The 21,235-nt window shown below is 39.8% G+C and overlaps 1 protein-coding gene across 1 annotated transcript in view; it reads right to left on the bottom strand.

The window, feature by feature from the left end:
• The window catches only part of STK4 (serine/threonine kinase 4), a 74,487-nt gene that overhangs the window by 34,893 nt on the left and 18,359 nt on the right, over positions 1-21,235 (bottom strand). Inside the window, exons 9-10 of the mRNA XM_044986060.1 lie at positions 19,556-19,742; positions 1,230-1,387 (exon numbers count right to left, since the gene is read on the bottom strand). Of these exons, the coding sequence (XP_044841995.1) occupies positions 1,230-1,387; positions 19,556-19,742 (345 nt within the window). The remainder of the gene's footprint in view (positions 1-1,229; positions 1,388-19,555; positions 19,743-21,235) is intronic.

Here is a 21,235-nt window from a genome sequence, read left to right as displayed (position 1 = left end):
ACAGAAGAAAGCAATTTTTCCTCCACAACTCTTTTCAAAAGGAATGTGTATCCCTTACTAAAGTGTCTAGCCTCACATCTTTGGGCAATACAAACACCCCTTCAATGACAGCATGCACACATGAAGGAGGGAAGTTATGCTGCACCCCTTAAAGTAAAAGAGGGAGAGAGTTATATTATGTCAGAAGGTGGATGACCCTTTTAAAAGGAGTTGGGCCTAACCCTACCTGTGACTAATTAGCCACCGCCCAGCTGAGGCTGTGAGGCCAGGATTCAGGTGACAGCTTGAAGATCACCTGGTTCTCATAAAAATCAACAAGTAACTCAGGTTAGCTGGAGAGCTGCAGGGAGTGGGAAGGCTCCTGCGGTAGTCCCCAGTTCAGGAGAAGAGCCCGGTTTATATAAAACTCTCAGGCAGATGGCCTGCAGAGCATAATCTGCAAGGAACAGGCTAGGAAGGAAAAGGGAACAGAGAGGCTCGCCCTGACTCCCAGGCATATGGCCTGCAGAGTGTAATCCTGTAGAGAATAGATAGGCTCCTGAAGATAACCCTGGGTCAAGTGGAAAAGGACACATTTGATATATTTTCTGTTATTGTGAAGTCCTTGAAGAAAAGGGACTGGAATCCTGTGGCTGGAGTGCTCTTTGATGCATAGGCAGCCGCAGGGTGGTGTGGAGGGTAATCAGAGCTCCAGGTGCGCGGTGGGCAAGAGCTTCTGCCTCTCGGGAGCACTAGGGCTCAGGGCTTTAGACCTCGGGGGAGAGCTGAGACTCAGGGCTTCAGCCCTGCAGCTCTGCTCCTAGTTTCAGCTGGGGGGGGGGGGAAAGGAGGGTGCATGATGGGGCTGAAACCGGCGCTCCCCTAATAGTTAAACCCTAAGCCCCCTGCAAGTTTGAAGCCAGGAAAGGAGGCACAGGGCTAACGCCCCAAGCCCCGGTGCTGACCACAACTCCCTGTCTGGAGCCCTGACCCCACCCCCCCTCACCCACACACACACACACTGCGGCTGCAGCCCCAAGCCCCGAGGCAGTGAAGGGGTGGGTCTGTGTCCCCACTGCTGCAGGATTACTTCCGGTTCCACAGGGTGGCCGCTTGACCAGTATGTCTGTAACTCTGGTGTTTGTATCTTTGAGGTTCTACTGTACTTTGTCCAAATAAGAAAGCTATTATAGTAAGATTAACGGAAAACCTTTAAAATGGCCATAATACATTTCAAAGTATATACTTACACATTCATAGTCTCCATCCTGTGGTACCTTCCAATCAGAGGAATTTTTTGTCTGGCCAGATGCATTCTTCCCAAAGCTATTGATCTGATTCTCCTTTTCTTTTTGTTCAAAATATTCCAGGAATGATGGCTTGGCTGGCTGCATCGTTTCATCCCTCCCTGGAAATATTTAAAAAATGATAAAACGTCACTTCTGTCAAAATCATAAACTAGAGCATTTTATATTACACCAAACAGAATCTGTCTCAAGCAATTAGATCACTAATAATAATAATAAAATAAAAATAATAATACTTGGTGCTAACAAAGTACTATCTATTTGGAAAGCACTAGACAAAAAGCTAATCCTCATGCCATTAGTGTGAGAGAAGTATTATCCCTATTTGCCTTTGTTTCCCCATCTGTAAGAGAGGTTAAGAGACCACAAAGCAAGTTGCATCACAGCCAGGATTAGAAGTCCAGAGGTTGATTGTTAGACTGTGCTGAGTCCATCAGACCAAACTGCTAAGTGACGGAGCCATATGTACTAGAAGCCACATACAGACCTCAGCCAGCTGGATGCCAGCTTATTTATTAATTACAAAATATGAAAAAAAAGATATAAAGTTCAACAACTAATGAGACCAGAACCAAAATTTGTTTTACAAGTGAGAACATGCTACATTTTCCATTTGACTGTAACAGTACAGAAGGCCAGCTGCCACCACACTCCAAGAAAGCCCCTGTAAGTTCCTTTGTATAAAGGTTACATACCCTGTCCTTGGCTGAAGGCATGGGGAGAGACTATTAATTTTCTAAGGTATGTATAGAGCTGGGGAGAAATGGATTTTAAAATCAACACTTATTCTATCAGATTCTTTTGCTAGGAGATTTCCCTTAGTCAAATACAGGTTCTCCTACTGGGTCACACAAGTGCCTCATCTTTATGTCATACATTTTTTCATATTTCAAAAAACTAAGTACATGCCATGCACCTCAACCTCTCCATTACTAAGATCCGCTCAGTTCCATTACACATTCTTTAGAGGAATCAGAATCTAAGTAAAAGGAAAGGCAGGGAGAACACTGTGGACTTATGGAGGACATGATGCAGTAGGAGTCCAGTTTTGCCAAGGAAAAGACCAGATGGGCTGTTTCGTTAGATTGGATTAGAAATAAGGATGGTAACATGCTGCCTTCCTTCAGCCACAATTACATTTGGATTGTGGTTTAATGTGAGCTGTGCAGTGGTGCTGGAACTAGAGGTACTGCCGCACCCCTTGGCTTGAACTATTAATAACACCTAATACATTGTTTCCATCATCAGCACCCCCACTATAAAAATTCTTACAGCACCCCTGGATCCGTGTACATTTAAGCATGAATTCACCCAACCAATCCCCATCACTCCTGCCCATCTTATGTCAAAAGTGGAAGTGTGTGGCCATACATTCAATTAGGACACTGCTGAGGTTTGAAACACAGATGAGATTTGAAGTATAGATGAGATGGGATCTAGGAGGAGCCCAGCCTTTCTCAGTTGAAGGATCATTAGAATGCCATATGGGGCTATGGGTCGGGGGAAAGAGACAAAGTGAACAGACCGTAGCCTCAAAGCACCTCAGAAAAAAAAAATCCAGACAATAAGAACTGTTAGAAGTAACAAAATATTGAAAGCTTCAATGTGGATTCGTGACAGTATAAAAGGATATCAGTCAAATTTAAGACTTACCTGCCAGTGCAATTGGTGCAGTTTCAGATGTTGTCTAATATGTATTCAAATTTATGTCCAGCATGACAAGCTAAATTTAATGCAGATAATACTTTGTATAGAGTCTCAGCATAAGAATAAAAATATGCTTGTACAGAAGATGTATTGTTGCAGCAAGCTACATCTTAGGATCATGAAAGCTGAAACCGTATTTACAAACATTATTCACAGCTAAATGCAATATCGCTTTCATTTATGATAAATTGCTGCATAAGGTTTTTGTGCAGATTACATATGAGTTAGTTCTGTAAGAGCAAGGCAACTAACCTATTTTGAATACCCTGTTTTCAAAAGGGAATGTTATTTCATTGTGATAAAAACAGTTTTCTACAGAATGCAATAAATCTATCATGTCTAAATACATTTTTAGCCATTACAGAAGTCAAGTCTCTCATATCCATAGAAGCCAGCAACTCAGAAATTCAATTTTCCACAACAGTTACCCCAGGTCAAGTGCCTGTATAAATGGCACCAAAATTAGCCAAACATAAGCCAGGTCTAGACTGAGTAGTTAAGATTACACCAAGTGCCATACAAGTGAATAAAGTATAATAGCCAAAGCTAATTAAAAATGGGGCTTAAAATACATAAAAACCGTCTCTTAAGTGATTTGCCAGATGTCCATAAGACAATCTTTGGCAAAGAGTTTCACATTTAGGCGATATGCAGACATAAGCTTGTCAAAGGTCTAAATTTTCCAAGAGACTGTATGCTATTAATTGGTGCTTTATTTTTGATATCTGGAAATCCATACATGTTTAGTATGGATATTATTCTTTAAAGTAAAACTGACATATTATATTGTAGAACTTCATTTCCCAGATTTTATCCGATTATTAATAGATATACTGGTTTGAATTCTTGTGTCAACTTGATATTTTAAGGACATCTTGTGTGTTTACAGAAGTGTTAAATATACACTAAAGTGAACTTCCATAAAGCAATAAGATATTTTAGCATGATCCTTGGCTTCAGATACTGAAAGAGACAAAGGGTTATCTGTACAAATAGTATGAAAATAGCATTAGAACTCTAAGCATCACTGCAACAGCTCTCTTGTAGTCTTTCTTGAGCCAGCAAACAGCTGAAGGATGAAAATAAATGCTTACACGTCTGCATTGTAACAACAGACATTAAGACAACTTATTTTATTCTACCGCTGGCAATAGTTTCCTTTTTTTTTTTTTTTTTTTTTTTTAAAAGCCTCATTGTACAGAATCAGATCAACAAAGCCACCTTCAGACAGACTGCATGAAGGTCAGAGTCTGGAAACGTGTTTGCAAAGTTAAGAAATACTGTGCTATTGTGGATAATTACTGAAGTAGTATAGAAATCTAATTACCACTGTGGTGACAAAACATTTATTTAGAGAGTGAAGATACTCTATGGATACTCATTCTATGCAACTGCAAGATACTGTCAGAAGCAAGAGGCACTTTATAAATGTTATAGTCAATGAATACAGAAGAATGTTTTATGTGGTGGAATTTTGTAGAATAGCCATGAACTCATGTTGGACAGTCCAGAATAGTAATCAAAATGAGGTTTAAGGGGCCTAATAGGAGTAGCTCCAACTGAGGACAAGTTGAAGGAGGTTGGGCTACACTGGTATGGGCATATCTAGAGGAGACCCGAGAGTTATCTCAGTAGCATGGCTCTTGACGAAAGATAGCTAATGGAGAGACCAAAGACTCTGTACACAGATCGGATATCAGTGGACTCCAGAGAGACCAATCTGCATGACAGCCTAGAAGACGACTACAAGAGTTGCCAACCCCGAATAAGGGAAGTGTCAAGAAAGAAGATGAAGCAGGATGAAATCAGCTGTGAGTATACACACACACAAACACAATATACACCTCTACCCCAATATAACGCTGTCCTCGAGAGCCAAAAAATCTTACCGCATTACAGGTGAAACCACATTATATCAAACTTGCTTTGATCTGCCGGAGTACGCAGCCCCCCCCCCCCAGAACACTGCTTCACCGCGTTATATCCGAATTCGTGTTATATCAGGTTGTGTTATATCAGAGTAGAGGTGTACTGGGTAATCTGGATCTCTTTTTTTAAAAAATCTATATTATAATGAACAGTCAAATTAGTGCTGAGTGGTTTGAAAAAGTCATTTTTAAATGCTCCTTCATATAGAGTACTACTTGATTTTCATGAGCTTATATACTTACTGAAAGATAATTTTGCTTAGATGTAGTTGCTGTGCTGCAGGGATTAATTCAGAAAGTAACCTTAAAAAAACCCAACACACACACACACACACACAAAAACAAAACAAAACAAAACACACAAAACCACACTTCCCCCTCTTCCCAGAGCAATAAAATTTTATTCTTCAACTGTTGCTCACAGTAACATCCGTGGGTAGGTGCAGTCAATCACAGCACTAGTTAATTCAGTCATGGAAGGGTCCTTTGGTAACTTCAGTGAAATCAAATTACAAATTTCTAATGTTTAGTTAACTAAATTTCTGTTTCCACACAGAGGAGCAACATAAGGATACAAATAAAAGGCAAATGACTACAAGCAGCTTCTGGGTTAGATTTCGATAACTCTACAATAGTTAAAAGAAAGCATGTACTGTACTTCTCATCCACATTAAACTGGACACCAGTAGCCATGAAGTCAGCTTTGTCCTTTGAGGGGATACAATAACCTTCAGCCTATAATGGCCACCAATTAGGTACATTTGTACAGGATATATTTTTAACCTTAAAATATTGATTTACTGGAATAATTTATTAAACGGATTAAGATGTAGATTTACTAATTGACAAGGAAATGATGAACGGAAAAAGACTGTAAAATGACAAATCTAGCACAGCTCTGGGGATTTTTATCAATTTTAATTGCTACTAGAATTTCAGAGTCAGGTTGCTTATTTAGCAAGATTGACAGAAATGCTCCTTGAGAAGGAAAGACAATACACCAAATCAATGTCATTCTGGCATGCTAGATTTATTTTTATAATCCTGACTTACATCAGTACCAGCTTTGCAGAAAGGTCATCTGCTATTAATTCAATACAAAGTTCACCTGTTTAATTCCGTTTAAGGTTTTGATAGAAACCAAAGAAGAAACTAAAAACTAAGTCTGGTTCTCTAAAGAAGAGTGTCAGATACTGGCCACTGCTGGAAAAAGACACCAGACTAGATGGGTCTGTCAATTTATGCCAAGTAGACATTTCCTAGTATTACAGGGTGGTATCAAAAAATTAACATTTAACACAAGTGAAGTGCAGGGAGAGATGGAGAATCGCTACTGGTTATACTGTGGGCACTATGCATGTCAGACTGGAGTAACTTCTTTATGTAAGCATGTACTTAGGACCTTTAAAAAAAAAAGTCTCTTATGGAGATGAATCAATATAGCTCCTCTGGAGCTGGTAATGTTCCATCACTTAAATATATAGTCATCATTTTAGGAGCCATATTAATTACAAAATGGAACACAACAGCTCTGTTGCAGCCTTTCCAGTCTATTACATGTTTAGGATATTTATTTAGCACCATAAGTGCTCATAGAACGTTATTGTAAAGTGTGCCAAATGAAGAATAAAGATCAGAATCCCTACCCAAAAAGAAATACGAAAAAAGAAAACCCTCAAATGTGCTGTTGGTATAATTTCTTTGAAAATTGAGAAATATGAATGTTTAAAATCTATTTTGGGACAGATGTTAGAACAGTGAAATGTCACTGCCATGGCTGCTCAGGTGAAGGGAAGATCACAAAGCATGTATGGCAAGTCCCTCACCTCACACCCAAAGGTGTGAATTCCAAAGCAGTGCTATCCCAAGTACTCCATATTAACATTAATCTCAGAATTACTGTTAAATACAGCCTAGCGTCTAGTAAATAGCCACTGCTTTGAATCTTCATTAGTATTGCCCAATAAACTCTAATAGCATTTGGACTTTATGGAGGGGATTTTCCAAAACCAAAAGACTTCAATGGGACTAGAAATAGGCCAAGGTAGATTGCTTTTGAAAATTCCACCCTATTATTCAAGTAAGCTAGCTGAGTAGTAAATCTATGAACGTAACAAGAATGTTTCTCTCCTACTAAAATAAATGGGAAATAGAAACCAATGCCATAGAAAAAAAATCCTTGTTTTACTATTTCCCCCTCTTTATAGTGATTCTCCCCACCCCACCCCCATCACCGAAAGCAAGTTCCAGAGCTGTTACTGGCTATGATAGAAGTACACATATTCCTTCAAGACTGCATAACCTCTTGCATATTCTTTAAATCTGTGTTCTGTTTTAAAGAGACCTGTGCCTGAAGCATGTAGATGTTCCTCATTCCAAATCAGAGCCAGGGAAACTGCATTGCAAGTACATTAAGATTTTAAAATTAAATGTTTAACCTGCAACCCTGCCAGTTTGCTAATGGACATGTTCATATACAGAACTATAATTCTATCTAAAACCATAAAATGGCTTATGAAGTTAGCAATATTATATTAGAGAAGTTAGATATTGAGCATATGTATATTTTCCTGATAGGAAGACTAAAGTTTATCAAAACAAAAATTTGGTTCTTTCCTCTAAACTTAATAGAAAGGCTTTCAATTACAAATGTTGAAGATAAAAACAAGCTATTTCGTTTTAAACATTACCATGAAGTGCTGAACACCCAAATGCACAAACGTTGCACTAGTGCATAAACTGCCAGAACATGAATTGTTTTTGTTAAGTCAGACAGTATTTTTTGGTGACAAATGATATCACCAGTGGCTAATTAGACTACAAACTTCTATATGAGGAACCTATCAAAATAGGATTATCTTGGAGTTTTCCCACCAACTACACAGAGGTAAGTGCTTTGAAATCCTTGGATAAAAGATTGTAAATGTAAAGTATTTTTGTTGTACTCTGTCTTTCATCATGGCTTAGCCTTGTTGTAACAAACTATTTGATATGCCTATGCACTGAGAATGAGAAAAAGTTTGACAAAATCAGAGTAGCTGGGCACACTTTCTGGAATTACATACTAGAATACTAGGAAAGAACTTGACTGACTTTGTTAGACATTAGTTTGCTCATGGTCTTAGTAAGCTGCAGCATCTAGACACGCTCTAGCGGACTACAATTAAGTTCCGGAGAGTGCATGCATTTGTGACAATGGGGTGGCAGGAGCACATACACCAAGGACTCTGGAAATAACTTACTATTTGTTTTGTGGTAGCACGCAGAGACCCAAAATAAGGATCATGGTGCTACACATCCAGGAATACAGAGTCCTTGTACAGAAAAGCTCTTGATCAAACTTTGCAAGGATGTATGAAATGATGTTAGTTTTAACTTTAATAATCAGAAAAGCCATTGCTGTCTATTATAGTTTAACTCAAAGGTCTAAGCCAAGCATTTAACAATAATAGTGCCCAATGATTACATACAATAAATGCCTAATATGCAAATTTCAAATGGAATTGTAGTTGTCTGCGTCAAGCTTTTCCTCAGAGAACCATAACTGAAGTTTAAAACAACAAGGAGTCCGGTGGCACCTTAAAGACTAACAGATTTATTTGGGCATAAGCTTTCATGGGTAAAAAACCCACTTCAGATGCATGGAGTGAAAATTACAGATGCAGGCATGATTATACTGACACATGAAGAGAAGGGAGTTATCTCACAAGTGGAGAACCAGTGTTGACAGGGCCCATTCAATTAAGGTTTTTGTGGATACAGAATAACACGCCTACCCCCGATACTTGAAGTTTAAAAGCTACTCGGGATAATTTGTATAGAAACTAATAAAGATTAACAGAACTGCATCATTTCATACAGCATAGCAGAAAGAGGCAAATTTATTCAACTACAGCTAAAAGTATTCCACCATTAATTACTTTCCTACCCTTTAGTAACATGAACTGGAATTCACTCACATGAAGTGCAAGGCACACATTTCACAACTCCTTAAATGTACACTGATAAGTCTTGCCACGACTACAGGGAACTTTTTCTCAATCCCAAATGAAATCTAAACCATGCCTGGTGGGTCCTGCCACCAATGCAAAGCAACAGAGGACTATTACAACTAATTGAAAACATCCAAACTAATTTATTTAGTAAACTATAAAGTATCTTCTATTCATTCAAAGAAAGAATGTTTATTCTTAATGACACAAACAAGTCTGTGGTACATGTGATAGAGAAGGCTCTGTGCATTTTCTGTGATGCAAGAAAGCTAGTTAAACTGACAACTACCCTTTTTGACATCTTCTTTTACTATGTTTTATTAAGAACTATGACCGATGACAATATTATACTAGCCTGCAAGCAAATGAAGGGACAGAGGCTGCTTTCCTCCCCATCCATCACCACAGGATTTTCTGACAGGGAATTCTTCTCTCTCAGCTTGTTTGCTTTAGTCATTGGACTAAATACATGAAGGTATTGGCAATGGAGACAAAAGCAGAAAAAGGGAAAACAGTGACAAGTTCTGATTGGATAACTCATTCCTAGCCCATATCATAAGCTTACCCAGAAGCAACTTTACTTGGATGTGTTGCAATCTCTCATATCTAGGGTCTCGTGCACAACAATTTAAGAATTTTGATTGGTATAAAGCTGAATGAGAATACAGATGTGTCAGCAACTCCATTTTTTAATGTCTCTACTTGTTTGTGGCCCTAAAAACTTACCAATGCTTAAGACAGAAGCGGATATGCATATACCACATTGTTTGCTGTTCTTTTTGGAGAAAGAGCCTCAATAGCATAAGTAATGGCTGGTAAGAAGAATTCCGACTTAGAAGTGGCACTCTCTTTGATCCAAGAAGTTTTAAGATTTTATTTGAGAAACTATTTGTTCCCAGGAGGAGGACATTTCCTCCACAGTTTATTTGGGTCCTCACAGGAAATAAACTCCTAATTATTCTTAGAGGAGACAGATTGGTCAGAGCTAGCCTGCAGAAGAGATTTACTATTTTGGGATAAAGTTGTGTCTAATCATAAATAATTCAACTCTTTCCTCTACATCTTTCAAGATACTGTTGTGGTATATGGCCCACTGTATGCTACTCAGTAATCCATTACTCATGCTCCCCATCTTGATCAAGCCATTGCTCGTGTCCAGAAAACTTCTCCCAGTTTCTATCACTGGCATTCATAGGTACACTAGCACAAGTATACTTTCTTACACAGTACTGTAAAAGCAATAAAGGCACTCAAACGTATACTTGTAAAGATTGCTACATTAAACATCTATATGTCTGCTTCTAATTTCAGAATGCTGGATGGAATTTATGTTCATGTAGTATCGGTTTTATTAATGGTGAGGCCATGTACAAGATTCAGCATGCAAAGAACTGAAAGTGGACAAGTGTGTAGCTCAGACTCCAATTTAAAAAAAACGTAATCCATTGGGCAATGCCTTCAGATTCTCAACGTGTTTTAGAAGACGTCATTACCCTACTGTTAAAAAAACACATTACTTTCTTGCCAGCACCAAAATGGCAGTATATGTACTCCCACTGCTAGTCTGCATGACCGCACTCACAGCTACATGACATGATATTCCTGTTGCACAGATGGGAAGTAAGCAGAGAGCAGTCATCTTCACCAGAAGTACTGCTAAGATGAAGGTGAAAAGCAATATAGAATATAACTAGCACAGGGGAACATGCCCAGTACTGGAAGAAAGTTCTCATTTGTGGACATTTATATTCACCATGCATCAACAGCAGCAGTATAATGCTACAGTGAGGAAGGAAGTGTTTAGTCAATTTAGGTATTTATACAATGCTCATCATAGTATCTGAGGACATATTGCTAATAATGCTTTTATGTCCCAATTACCTTTAAATGGTCCAATTCATTTTAGATATAAAGCTATACCACTGAAAATGCTGAATAACCTAATACATGAACCAGAGGTAGTGTTATGGAAAGTCATCTTCTGAAAAACAGCTGAAAAATGCCAATGACATACTTCTGCAATAACCACATTTCAATACCAGGCAATTAAACAACTTCAGATCCCGACTGTCATTAAACCACCTACAGCTGCCTCATAAGTATAGATAAACAGTGCTTTATTCATTTGCAACAATAACTGAGTGTAACACCTAGTGGATGCCTTCTAAGCCACCCACATTTAATTATGCTGTACATTTTAAATTACTGTTTTTACTGAGAAAAGTCATTGCTTTACATGAAAAATTAGACTTCTAACTAATGAAAGGTCTATTGAATGTTGGCACTTAAATGTTTTACTTTAGCTAAAGTTAAAATATCAATATCTTGTACATTTAACACAAGACCACCAAGACTAACATGTTCAGATGGCTCTTCTCACCTAAAAAAATTGCAGCACACACACACACCCACACACACACCACTTTCACTCATTAATGAAATGCTGCCATCTCTAGGATGGAAGGTGGCTTCTTAATAGAGCATAATCATTTGCCAGCTTAGGACATAGGAAGAGATTTCAAATGTAATTGGAAATGCCAGATGAATTCATGTAATCATTGGATTTGGAATCTAGCTAAGACAGGCTCTGTGAGGAGTGCCAGGGGATCTTTAACGATCACAAATGGAGGCATATTTTACATCATATCCAAATGACAAAGGGTATGATGCTATCAGAGCTGCTAATGCCATGCTGCTGCATTTGTATGCTACAATAAAGAGCTTCACTCATGTGTATACAAAAAAAGCCTCATACACAAGACCCCACCTTGGAATACTCAAGTTCCATGTATGTTTTGTTTGGTGCTTACATACCACAGTGACAGGCCCTTTTAAGAAAGACAGGGCAGGTTTAAGTACTGACCGAGCCAGTTCTTACTTCACTTACGAGATCCAATTATAGCCCGAAGGCAGTATAGTTATCTTACCTGCCACATCAGGTATGCTTCTACTCTTTAGTCCTAAAAGAGCCAAGGTATCAGTTTTCCTCATCTCAAGTGCTACCCATTCTATGGGCAAGTAATAAAAGCAAGTTGTAGATAAGACAAGATTTTCAGTAGTGTCTACCAGCACTACGAATACTAGCAAATAGCAGGAAATGTGTCTACTAACAAACACACACACACAAATAGCCTGGGAGATAAGAGAAGAAATTTTAATAACTAAATACGAACACTTATCAATTGCATGAATATTAGTGAAATTTATCTTTAAAGAGGAAATACCAACTTTCCCCCCCTCCCACTAGCAATCCGAGCTCACGGCTGGCTGAAGTGTAGTTTAGTAGATGTTTTAACAAGAAAGGACAATAAAAAGATTTGTTGTGACTATACTGAAATAATTATTCCAGTCTCTGAGCAGAACAAGAGTTCCTGATATTACAAATGAGTGCCCTTCCTTAGTGCTTCAGAAGGCTAGCTTTTAAATGTTAAAATTACAGGTTGTTCCAAAGCAGTTAAACTTGTATCAAGTAAGCTGTTAACAATGGATTTACAACAAAAAAAGATGTGTAACAGTGCAGTTTAAATAGTTGCAGTTCTCAGAAAAAAATCCAAGACTCAAGGGCAAATGCACAACAGACTAGGATAGGGGTAGGCAACCTTATGGCATGGGTTCCAAAGGCGGCACGCAAGCTGATTTTCAGGGGCGCTCACACTGCCCAGGTCCTGGCCACCTGTCCAGGGAGCTCTGCATTTTTATTTCATTTTAAATGAAGCTTCTTAAACATTTTAAAAACCTTATTTACTTTACATACAACAACAGTTTAGTTATATATTATAGACTTATAGAAAGAGACCTTCTAAAAATGTTAAAATATATTACTGGCACATGAAACCTTAAATTAGGGTGAATAAATTAAGACTTGGCACACCACTTCTGAAAGGTTGCTGACCCCAGGACTAGGATATCTAGTGACCTGTTTGTTGTGTGTGCGCGCATGGAGGCTGTGAGGGGGTGTTTTTTGTAAATGTTTGAATATTTTGTTTTGAGTATCTCTTTGGAAAAACAAAACCAAACAACTGTAAAATATTTAAGCAGCCAAAATTAGTACATGATGGATTTTGGTACTTCTGTATTCAACCCTATACATAACAAGTCCACTTCAAAAACAAACCAATTCATTTAAGAACAGAAGGTATGGCTCTCTGAAAGTTTCATCACACATTGTATGAGTTGCTAGAGGAAACTGTTTTCCAGAACTTCCACAGAAAGCCTAGTCTGAAACATTTCAGTGTCTCACAAACCATTTTTCATTTAAAAGGCAGGTTTTTTGTTTTGTTTCTTTTAAATGGTACAAGACAGCAAAAAAAAGGGGGGAGGGGATGGGGGGTGGAAGAGGGGCAGCGAGAACCAGTTTTGATGCAATTTTGCAGTTACTCAAAAATATAAGCACCCAAGAGTTTCAGGCTCCTGGAAAGATTCTACTCTACCACTGCTGCTATGTAAAAGAATTTAAATCTTCGTACTGTATTCACCTGAACATTCATACCATGAATTGCTATACCAGTTATCATTTGAAATATAGATCACTTAATATATGAATTAATGAAAAATCTCCAATTCCAATGCATTAAAAATACCATTATTTCACCTATTTAAGATTTTTAAAAATCCTTCCTCAAAAGAGTTCTGCTGCTGGTCTGATGACTTTTTACAGCTCAATCAATTTAACTGAACATCAAGAGAACATTAACATGGAAATAAGTTGGGGGAAAAAAATGGAGCATTTGAGGCAATTCACAGGAAAAGCATTTGCAAACTCTTGAGAGATTGCTGCCTAGCCATCTCCCCAGGAAACAGTTATACAAGTGTTTGGAAGATGAGCTTCCAATTCCAACAGCATCTGCCAGCAGCTTGTTCTGGAGCTCCCTCTTCTGGTTAGATGCTAAAACATAGCCAACAACTGCAGTAGCCACTGTAGGACGTCCCTAACCACAAAATAAATGCTGGTTTTAAAGTTGGGTGTTTCATCTGTGAAAGTAAAATTACCACGTGCATCTTCTATACTGAGAGTAACTGGAGGACAGAACTATTTATTTTCAGTTTGTAAGGACCACAGAGTTTTGAAGAAGCGATGTAAGTGAAGGTAAGTGAACTGAAGTAGGCCAAAAATGAAGGGGTTTAGCATTGTTCAACTTTGGGCAGGTCTACACTAAGGGCGGGGGTCGAACTAGGGTACGCAAGTTCAGCTACTTGAATAGCGTAGCTGAACTCGAAGTACCCTAGTTTGAACTACTTACCCGTCCAGACGCCGCGGGATCGAACTCCGCGGCTCCAAGGTCGACTCCGCCACCGCCGTTTGCAGTGGTGGAGTACCGGAGTCGACTGGAGCGCGCGGGGAGTTCGAACTATCGCGTCCAGATTAGACACGATAGTTCGAACTCCGAGAAGTTGAACTCACCGCGTCGACCCGGCAGGTAAGTGTAGACTAGCCCTTTGTAAGTTAACGTATCAATTACATCAAAGAGCAAATCCCTCTCCCATCCAAGTTTAAACAGAATTCTGGTAGCATTTTTCCCTTAGTGTAAAGTTAGTGAATAGTTAAAAAGTGATAGCAGAGGTTTGGGAAAATACTCAAAAATGAAAGAATCATCATAGGCTTTTTTCTTAAAACAAAAACCCTTTAGATTTCTGATCCCTTTAAAACTTGAGAAGCCATATTACTCAGATTCTTTAAAAGGACAAACTCAGTATGTTTTCTGTTTGTGAAAACTGGTATTCTCAACTTAAATAGCCCTTGCCCCCATCCCGTTGGGGCAAGCATTTAAATTATAGTAAACTACTGTACACAGATGCCCGATTTGCCATTTCTCTCCTTGTCACAGACCATTATCCTGTTTCAGTCATGCTAACACTGAAATATAAGTCAGCTTTCTTCCCATTGTTATAAAAGCAGACTTCCCCCATTACTTATAGCTAATCAATATTTGCCAAAGTTTGAAATTTCAGCAGAAAAGCCAGAGTTTGCAGAGTTCTATATCAATTTGTAAGCATATTACTATGTGCTCCCTCTTGTTAGAAAAAACTGTCTTCACCGAGAGATGGTGAGTCTAAAAAGCCATTGAGTGGCAAAGAGGTTTTATTTGACAGAACTAAGGAATTCCTGGGAAAAGCCCTATAAAAAGTACTGCTTCCTAAGCGATTTGTATAAAGCTTATACACAATTATTCTTAGTTGGTCTAATCCAGTGATCTCCAACCTTTTTACACCCAAGATCACTTTTTGAATTTAAGGACAATCCAGGATCTACCCTGCCCCTGCCCTGAAGCCCCGCCCCTGCCCTGAAACCCTGTTCAGTCCATCTCCCCTTCTCTCCTTTGCTCGCTCTCCCCCACCCTCACTCACTTTCACCAGGCTGGGGCAGGGGAGTTGGGGTTTGGGGGCTGGGGCCAAGGGGTTCACAGGCTGAGCCTGGGGCAGAGGGTTGGGGTGCAGGCTCTGGGAGGCAATTTGGGTGCAGGACGGGGGGGGGAGGGGGGGGTCCAAGCTTGGGCAGAGTTTTGGGATGCATGAGGGGTGTATAAGGTGCTGGTTCTGGGAGGGGTTCAGGTCTGGGGCAGGGGGTTGGGGTTCAGGAGAGGTTTTGGGGTGCTGGCTCTGCAAGGGGGCTCAGGGCTAGGGTTTGGCTTCCTGCCAGGCAGCATTTACCTCAGGTGGCTCCCAGGCAGCAGCTCAGCAAGGCTAAGGAAGGCTCCCTGCCTGCCCCAGCCCCACACCACTCCCGGAAGGGGCCAATGCACCTTCTACTAAAGTCACAAATCTTTGAATTGATCGTTTCCATGGGAGTTCAGTAACTGAGGACTTAAACTCAGATCACCAGTGCGGCCCTTGGAAACAATGCTAAGATGCAAGGAAGGAAGGAAAAACTTGCTTTAGGGGAAGGAACAAACCTTCCCTATAAAAAATAAACAAGCTAGCCATGACTACACTGGTAGCGCAAATGGTGAGAGAGCATTAAGGAGCAAGACAACCACGGAGTCTGAAGATGTTCATCATAGCCAACTATAAAATATTTCCAGTATTGTCAAAACTCCAAGTCTGCAGGAACAGATTTCCATGAGAAAAAGCTCTTAACTGGGGAAGGAAGGAAGCGATTTTTCCCTTTCTTCACACCTTCTCCAGTTCAGCACTATCGTTCTCCCCTGCTTCATCCAAAGTGACCCTGTTCCAAGTCAATCTGTGAGGAGTAGAGGAGCGTATACCCTCCTGCAGAGTCAAACTGTACCCATCATTTTAAACTCTGCATCCTTCAATGAGATGTAAATGTTCAGCAACTATCTTTGTGTGCACGGCTGTACACCAGGCATTCAAGACACTTGCTGTCTTACAAACATAGCCCTTCATCTCAGGCATCAGCTCCAAAAAGAGACTTGCCGTTGTCTAACATCTGAAAATGGGAAGGTCATCTTAAGGCATCACAGGATTTCTGGACTAATCCTACAAAGGATTTTTAATTGCCCATAAACTCTGAAAAATACTAGCTAGAATGAGACCAGGTTTCTTCTGGAATTCTGGGGGGAAATGAACCTAATTCATTCCATGTACCCATCTTTTAAGACTGCAAAATTGCTTAAGTTAATCAAATATACTCTATGCTATATGAGTATATGAAGGATTTTTACCCACACCTTTTATTCTTGGACAAGCGTTAACACTGTCCCTCTGTTTATCACTGCATTCTCTATAGCCTGAGTGTTAAGAGCTAGATTATCTTGAATACTCGAACAGCCTCCTAAATATTAAAACATTTAAGCTATGCATGGACTCACTTCCCTGTTTTGAATACATTTTATAGTCTACGTCTCAAGGTCACTGTATCTCATCTACATTCCTTTCATGCAAATACTCCATGTGTAAAACTTTTCAACTAGGAGTCATTTCTAGTATGGCTAGTGCTAATCTTGTCTTGCAGGCTTGTTGTTTCCTGTTTGTTGAGAATAACATTCGATGAAACCAGTAGCGAGAGCACTGCCTGCCACATGTAACAAAGCACTTCACCTTTCCCAGAGAGGCATTTTAAGCCAGAAAGGAGGGCTCAGCGGTTGAAAGGCAAAGGTTGTGCGGTAAGGAAAAACTTCCAGCAGATCACCCGGACTAATGAAGCCAATCTATAGCTTAGATTAAGTGAAGCTGCTGCTAAGAGATACAGTTCTCCAAACAGGTACTTCAAATGAAGACCAAGGTTTTTCCAATTGTGGTGAAATAAAACCGATCAGATTATGAACCTCTCAAAACTAAACAAATCAGATAGACTTCCAAATTGGTTAAAATACAGTGTTATAGGTTAAATAGTAGCAGTCAAAATCAATCAAACTAGAGGGAGTAGCTAATGAAGAACAGTAAGGAAGGGAGTGCTGGACCGTATGTCCCTGTTACAATTGTTAGAGGTGAAGCTGCACCACCTGTTTCCCCACGCAAGCTTACCAGGGCAAACTAAAATTCAGTAAAGTCGACAGTGGGTCCACCACACCACGCCTAATTATTTGTAAAAGTTTCAGCCTCCAGCACCAGCTATGTCACATGGATTACATACACTATAGTTAAATTTTCTACAGAATGTCTGCATCAGGATAACATACAACACAGAGAGGAGAGGTAAATTAAGAATGACAACACAACCAGAGGACTGAAGTATAGGTTCTGCAGCAACCCAGTTTATGGTTTGATGCTCCACACTACTGTCTGGATCACAACTGATTCCACAGTAAACAGACCTCCAGCATTATTAATGGTAAATACGCACATTACTGTCATGAATAAGTGACAATGAGTCACAAGACATTTGAGTGTTACAAAGGCTATTCCATTTTGAACAAATCTCACCACGCCAATTGAAAGCAGAGGACATTTTCCCAGATCGCTTGTATCAGTGTTATTTAACTGCAACCCACTGTACCTGGTGCTCACGCAGCATGCAGCCGCCGCCTCCTAAGAACTGACTGCTGCAAATATAAGTCACACCAATTAGTCAGATTCCATTATCTAGCTCATCTTTAAAGCCACAAGCAGGCTTAAACCCAGTTCCTTCAAGGACTGACTTACCACTCCCCAGAATGTTTACTATGCTTAGCAAGTGTTTTCCAGCTGATGGAGCCCAGGTCTCTACTTGGGTCATGAAAATCCCACAACAGGCAAAACTTTCACAGGTCAGGCTGAGACTGAATCTCCCCAACTCCTGATTATGCTGAAAGAGGTGCCCATTTGAACCAGCATTTCTCCAAACCATTACGTTTTAAATACAATCATAGAAGAAATTAACCATTAGTCTGTACCACCATTTCAGCTTAAAAGGTAAGCCTTAAAAGACTGCCACATCTTACTGCTTTACATCATTAAGATGTAGCCTTTCCTCTCCAATCCCTCAGCTAAATCTCCCCATCCAGAGCCACATCTTGCATCTCAACTATTGCAGCCACCTCCTTTCCAGCCTAGGTCAATGCAATCTTGCCCCACTTATACCCACAGAAAAAGTCAATGCAAAGGTAGTTTTCCTGGTTTGTTGCTTCTCCTTCATCACTCATACCTCTTTGCTCCTGTCCACTGGCTCTCCCTGCTGAAACACAAGCTACCCATCTTTACTTAAGGCCCTTACGGCCTATTCCCATCCTACCTATCATACCATACACTATTGAGGTATAGACCCCCACACCTCTGCTCTTCCATCAATGCCAACCTTCACTGCCTATTTTTTATATTTTAAAAAACAAGTACTGTTGCACTTTCTCCCATGTCACCTCAATGCCAGGAAGGAAGTCCCTGTAAACATCTGCAAAGCCTCTGCATTGTCCTCCTTAAATCTCTCCTCTGCCACGATGCCTACAAAAAACACCATCTCACCCCCACCCTCCCGGACAGTGCTAGGCAGCTGGTGTGCTGTGACCGCTACTTGTCATGCTGACCTGTTTTGTTGTTACCTTGTGTTCTCCCTGTATACTATATACACCGGTTGTCTCATTTTATACTCAGATTGCAAGCTCTTCAGGGCAGGCATCACCTTTTTGTTCAGTATTAACACAGTATTAACACAACAGGCCCTGATTCATGATGGGGAACAATCACAATACAAATAGCCAATAATACTTTACTTTTTAGAAGTGAAATCTCCCTAATAAAATGCTTGCATCTACTGAGTGGAACCATGACAACAGAGAGCATCTAGGAACTTCAGACAGCACATCTCCTTCGAAACAGGAAGTGAGGCAGACATGCCATACTAGAAAAACTATTAACTGAATTCAAAATTAGAAAACCCAGGTTGGGGTTTAACTGGTAATTTATAATTATTTAGTATGTTTTGTCAAGGGACGTTAGAGCAACACTAAGAGTATCTACAATAAATAGTATAGTGAAAGTACATAAATTACCATAAAACTAGTATCTTCCATAGGCAGAGCAGCTTGCTGAAAGCTATTACTCACTTTAATTAAACATCCTTAGCTGCCGTACATAAAACATTTATTGTAATAATCTTAACTTTCCATTACATTTAGCTTTCTCCCTTCTGCTGACATTTCATCCTACTATGGCCTCATTGTACTCTTTGACCACATACATTCACATGTTTTTCCCCACTTCAACTTTTGTATTTTAATCTCTGTGTGAATTAGGGACTATATAATCATTAAAAATAAGGAGTTCTTACTCTTCATGGTCCCCTCTTCTTCTTCGTCTTCCGTGTTTATTACCATTGTACCCAGCTGGGATTCCAGCGTTCCATCATGTTCTATCATGGTATTGGCTCCATCACTCATTGTACTGGCAGCTCTTATAGTACCAGTCTCATCTCCACTTGTCCGGACCATGGTACCCGAATCTGTTTCATCTTCTTCCTGTAGGAGGATGCAAGACACGCATTTACTGATCAGAGCATTCTTATTAAAAGAGTGGCAACATTCAAAGGGAATTGGTACCAACTTCCAATATTTCTTTGGTATCAGAATCTTACAAAAAATTTGTAAAGTCAGCAAGATGCAACAAATTATGCCTTTTTTCCCCTCTCCTTCCTATTCCCAAATGGGTAATGAAATATCTTCTCCATTCCTTTTCCTCTAGCTTTATCTATTGTTAAAAATATGCTAGGACTGAAGTCTTCCACTTAACTACAGAAGAGAGATTAGCAATACAAGCGTCCCAACGCAGCCAGCTGGCATCTGAGCCCTATCACTAGGAGTAATTAAGTTGCAATACTCATTCAGCCCTTACTATTTCTAAGGGCAGGTCTACACTATGGGGTTAAGTCAACCTAAGTTACGCAACTCCAGCTACGTGAACTTAGGTTGACTTATTGTGGAGTCTATACCACGCTTATACTTCTCATTCCAGTGGAGTACCGGAGTCGATGGGGGAGCAATCAGTGGTCAATTTAGCAGGTCTTTACTAGACCCACTAAATCAACCCCTCATGGATCCACGGTAAGTGGAGACAAGCCCTAAGATTGCCAGATATGATAGTTGAACTAAAACCCCATTTTGAAATGATCTAGAGATCACTGAACAGTTATTAGATGGCAGAGGTATTCAGTATATAGTGTGTATGTGCATGCTGAAGATCAAAAGAGATCATGCCAGTCTTCAGAATCTAAGATTTAAAATAGTTTATCACCAGTAATCAACTCTTAAGGAATTGAAATGAACTGAATATGCAAGGGTTTAAAAAAAAAAAAAAAAAAGAATCGTACACTAAAATCAAACCCAATCTTTTTTTAGAGAACATTTTTTTCAATTTGTTATGATACATTAACATTGTGACAGATATTGCAATCCCATGCAGTATCTTGGGGAGAACATACTGTACGATGGTTATGACTGGCCATGTATCATTGTGGGCCAGGGACTGTACACAACTCCAGAGGGAGGGAGGGTTGCCCAACTTCACCAGGAACTAAAAATAGTGTGTGTGGAGGGCGTGATTAAGGAGAATCACTCAGATTGTAAACACTAAAGAGGTACCAACCTTGGGGAGGCTTGCACATACTAGTTCAAAGTGTCAAGTATCAGAGGGGTAGCTGTGTTAGTCTGGATCTGTAAAAAGCAACAAAAAGTGTCCTGTGGCACCTTATAGACTAACAGAAGTATTGGAGCATAAGCTTTCGTGGGTGAACACCCACTTCGTCAGATGCAAGTGAGTATTCACCCATGAAAGCTCATGCTCCAATACTTCTGTTAGTCTATAAGGTGCCACAGGACACTGTGGCTTAGTTCAAAGCGGGCACTCCAGAGGCCAACAGACCAAAAAAAAACAAAAACAAAAACAAAAAAAAAAAGCTTTTGGCATAAAAACGCTGCATTTAAACTAACTCTCGGCCTTCTCTCTGATCCAGCAA

The sequence above is a fragment of the Mauremys mutica genome, chromosome 13, assembly GCF_020497125.1.
Source record: "Mauremys mutica isolate MM-2020 ecotype Southern chromosome 13, ASM2049712v1, whole genome shotgun sequence".
Lineage (NCBI taxonomy): Eukaryota > Metazoa > Chordata > Testudines > Geoemydidae > Mauremys > Mauremys mutica.
This window is presented reverse-complemented; position numbering and strand designations above follow the sequence as displayed.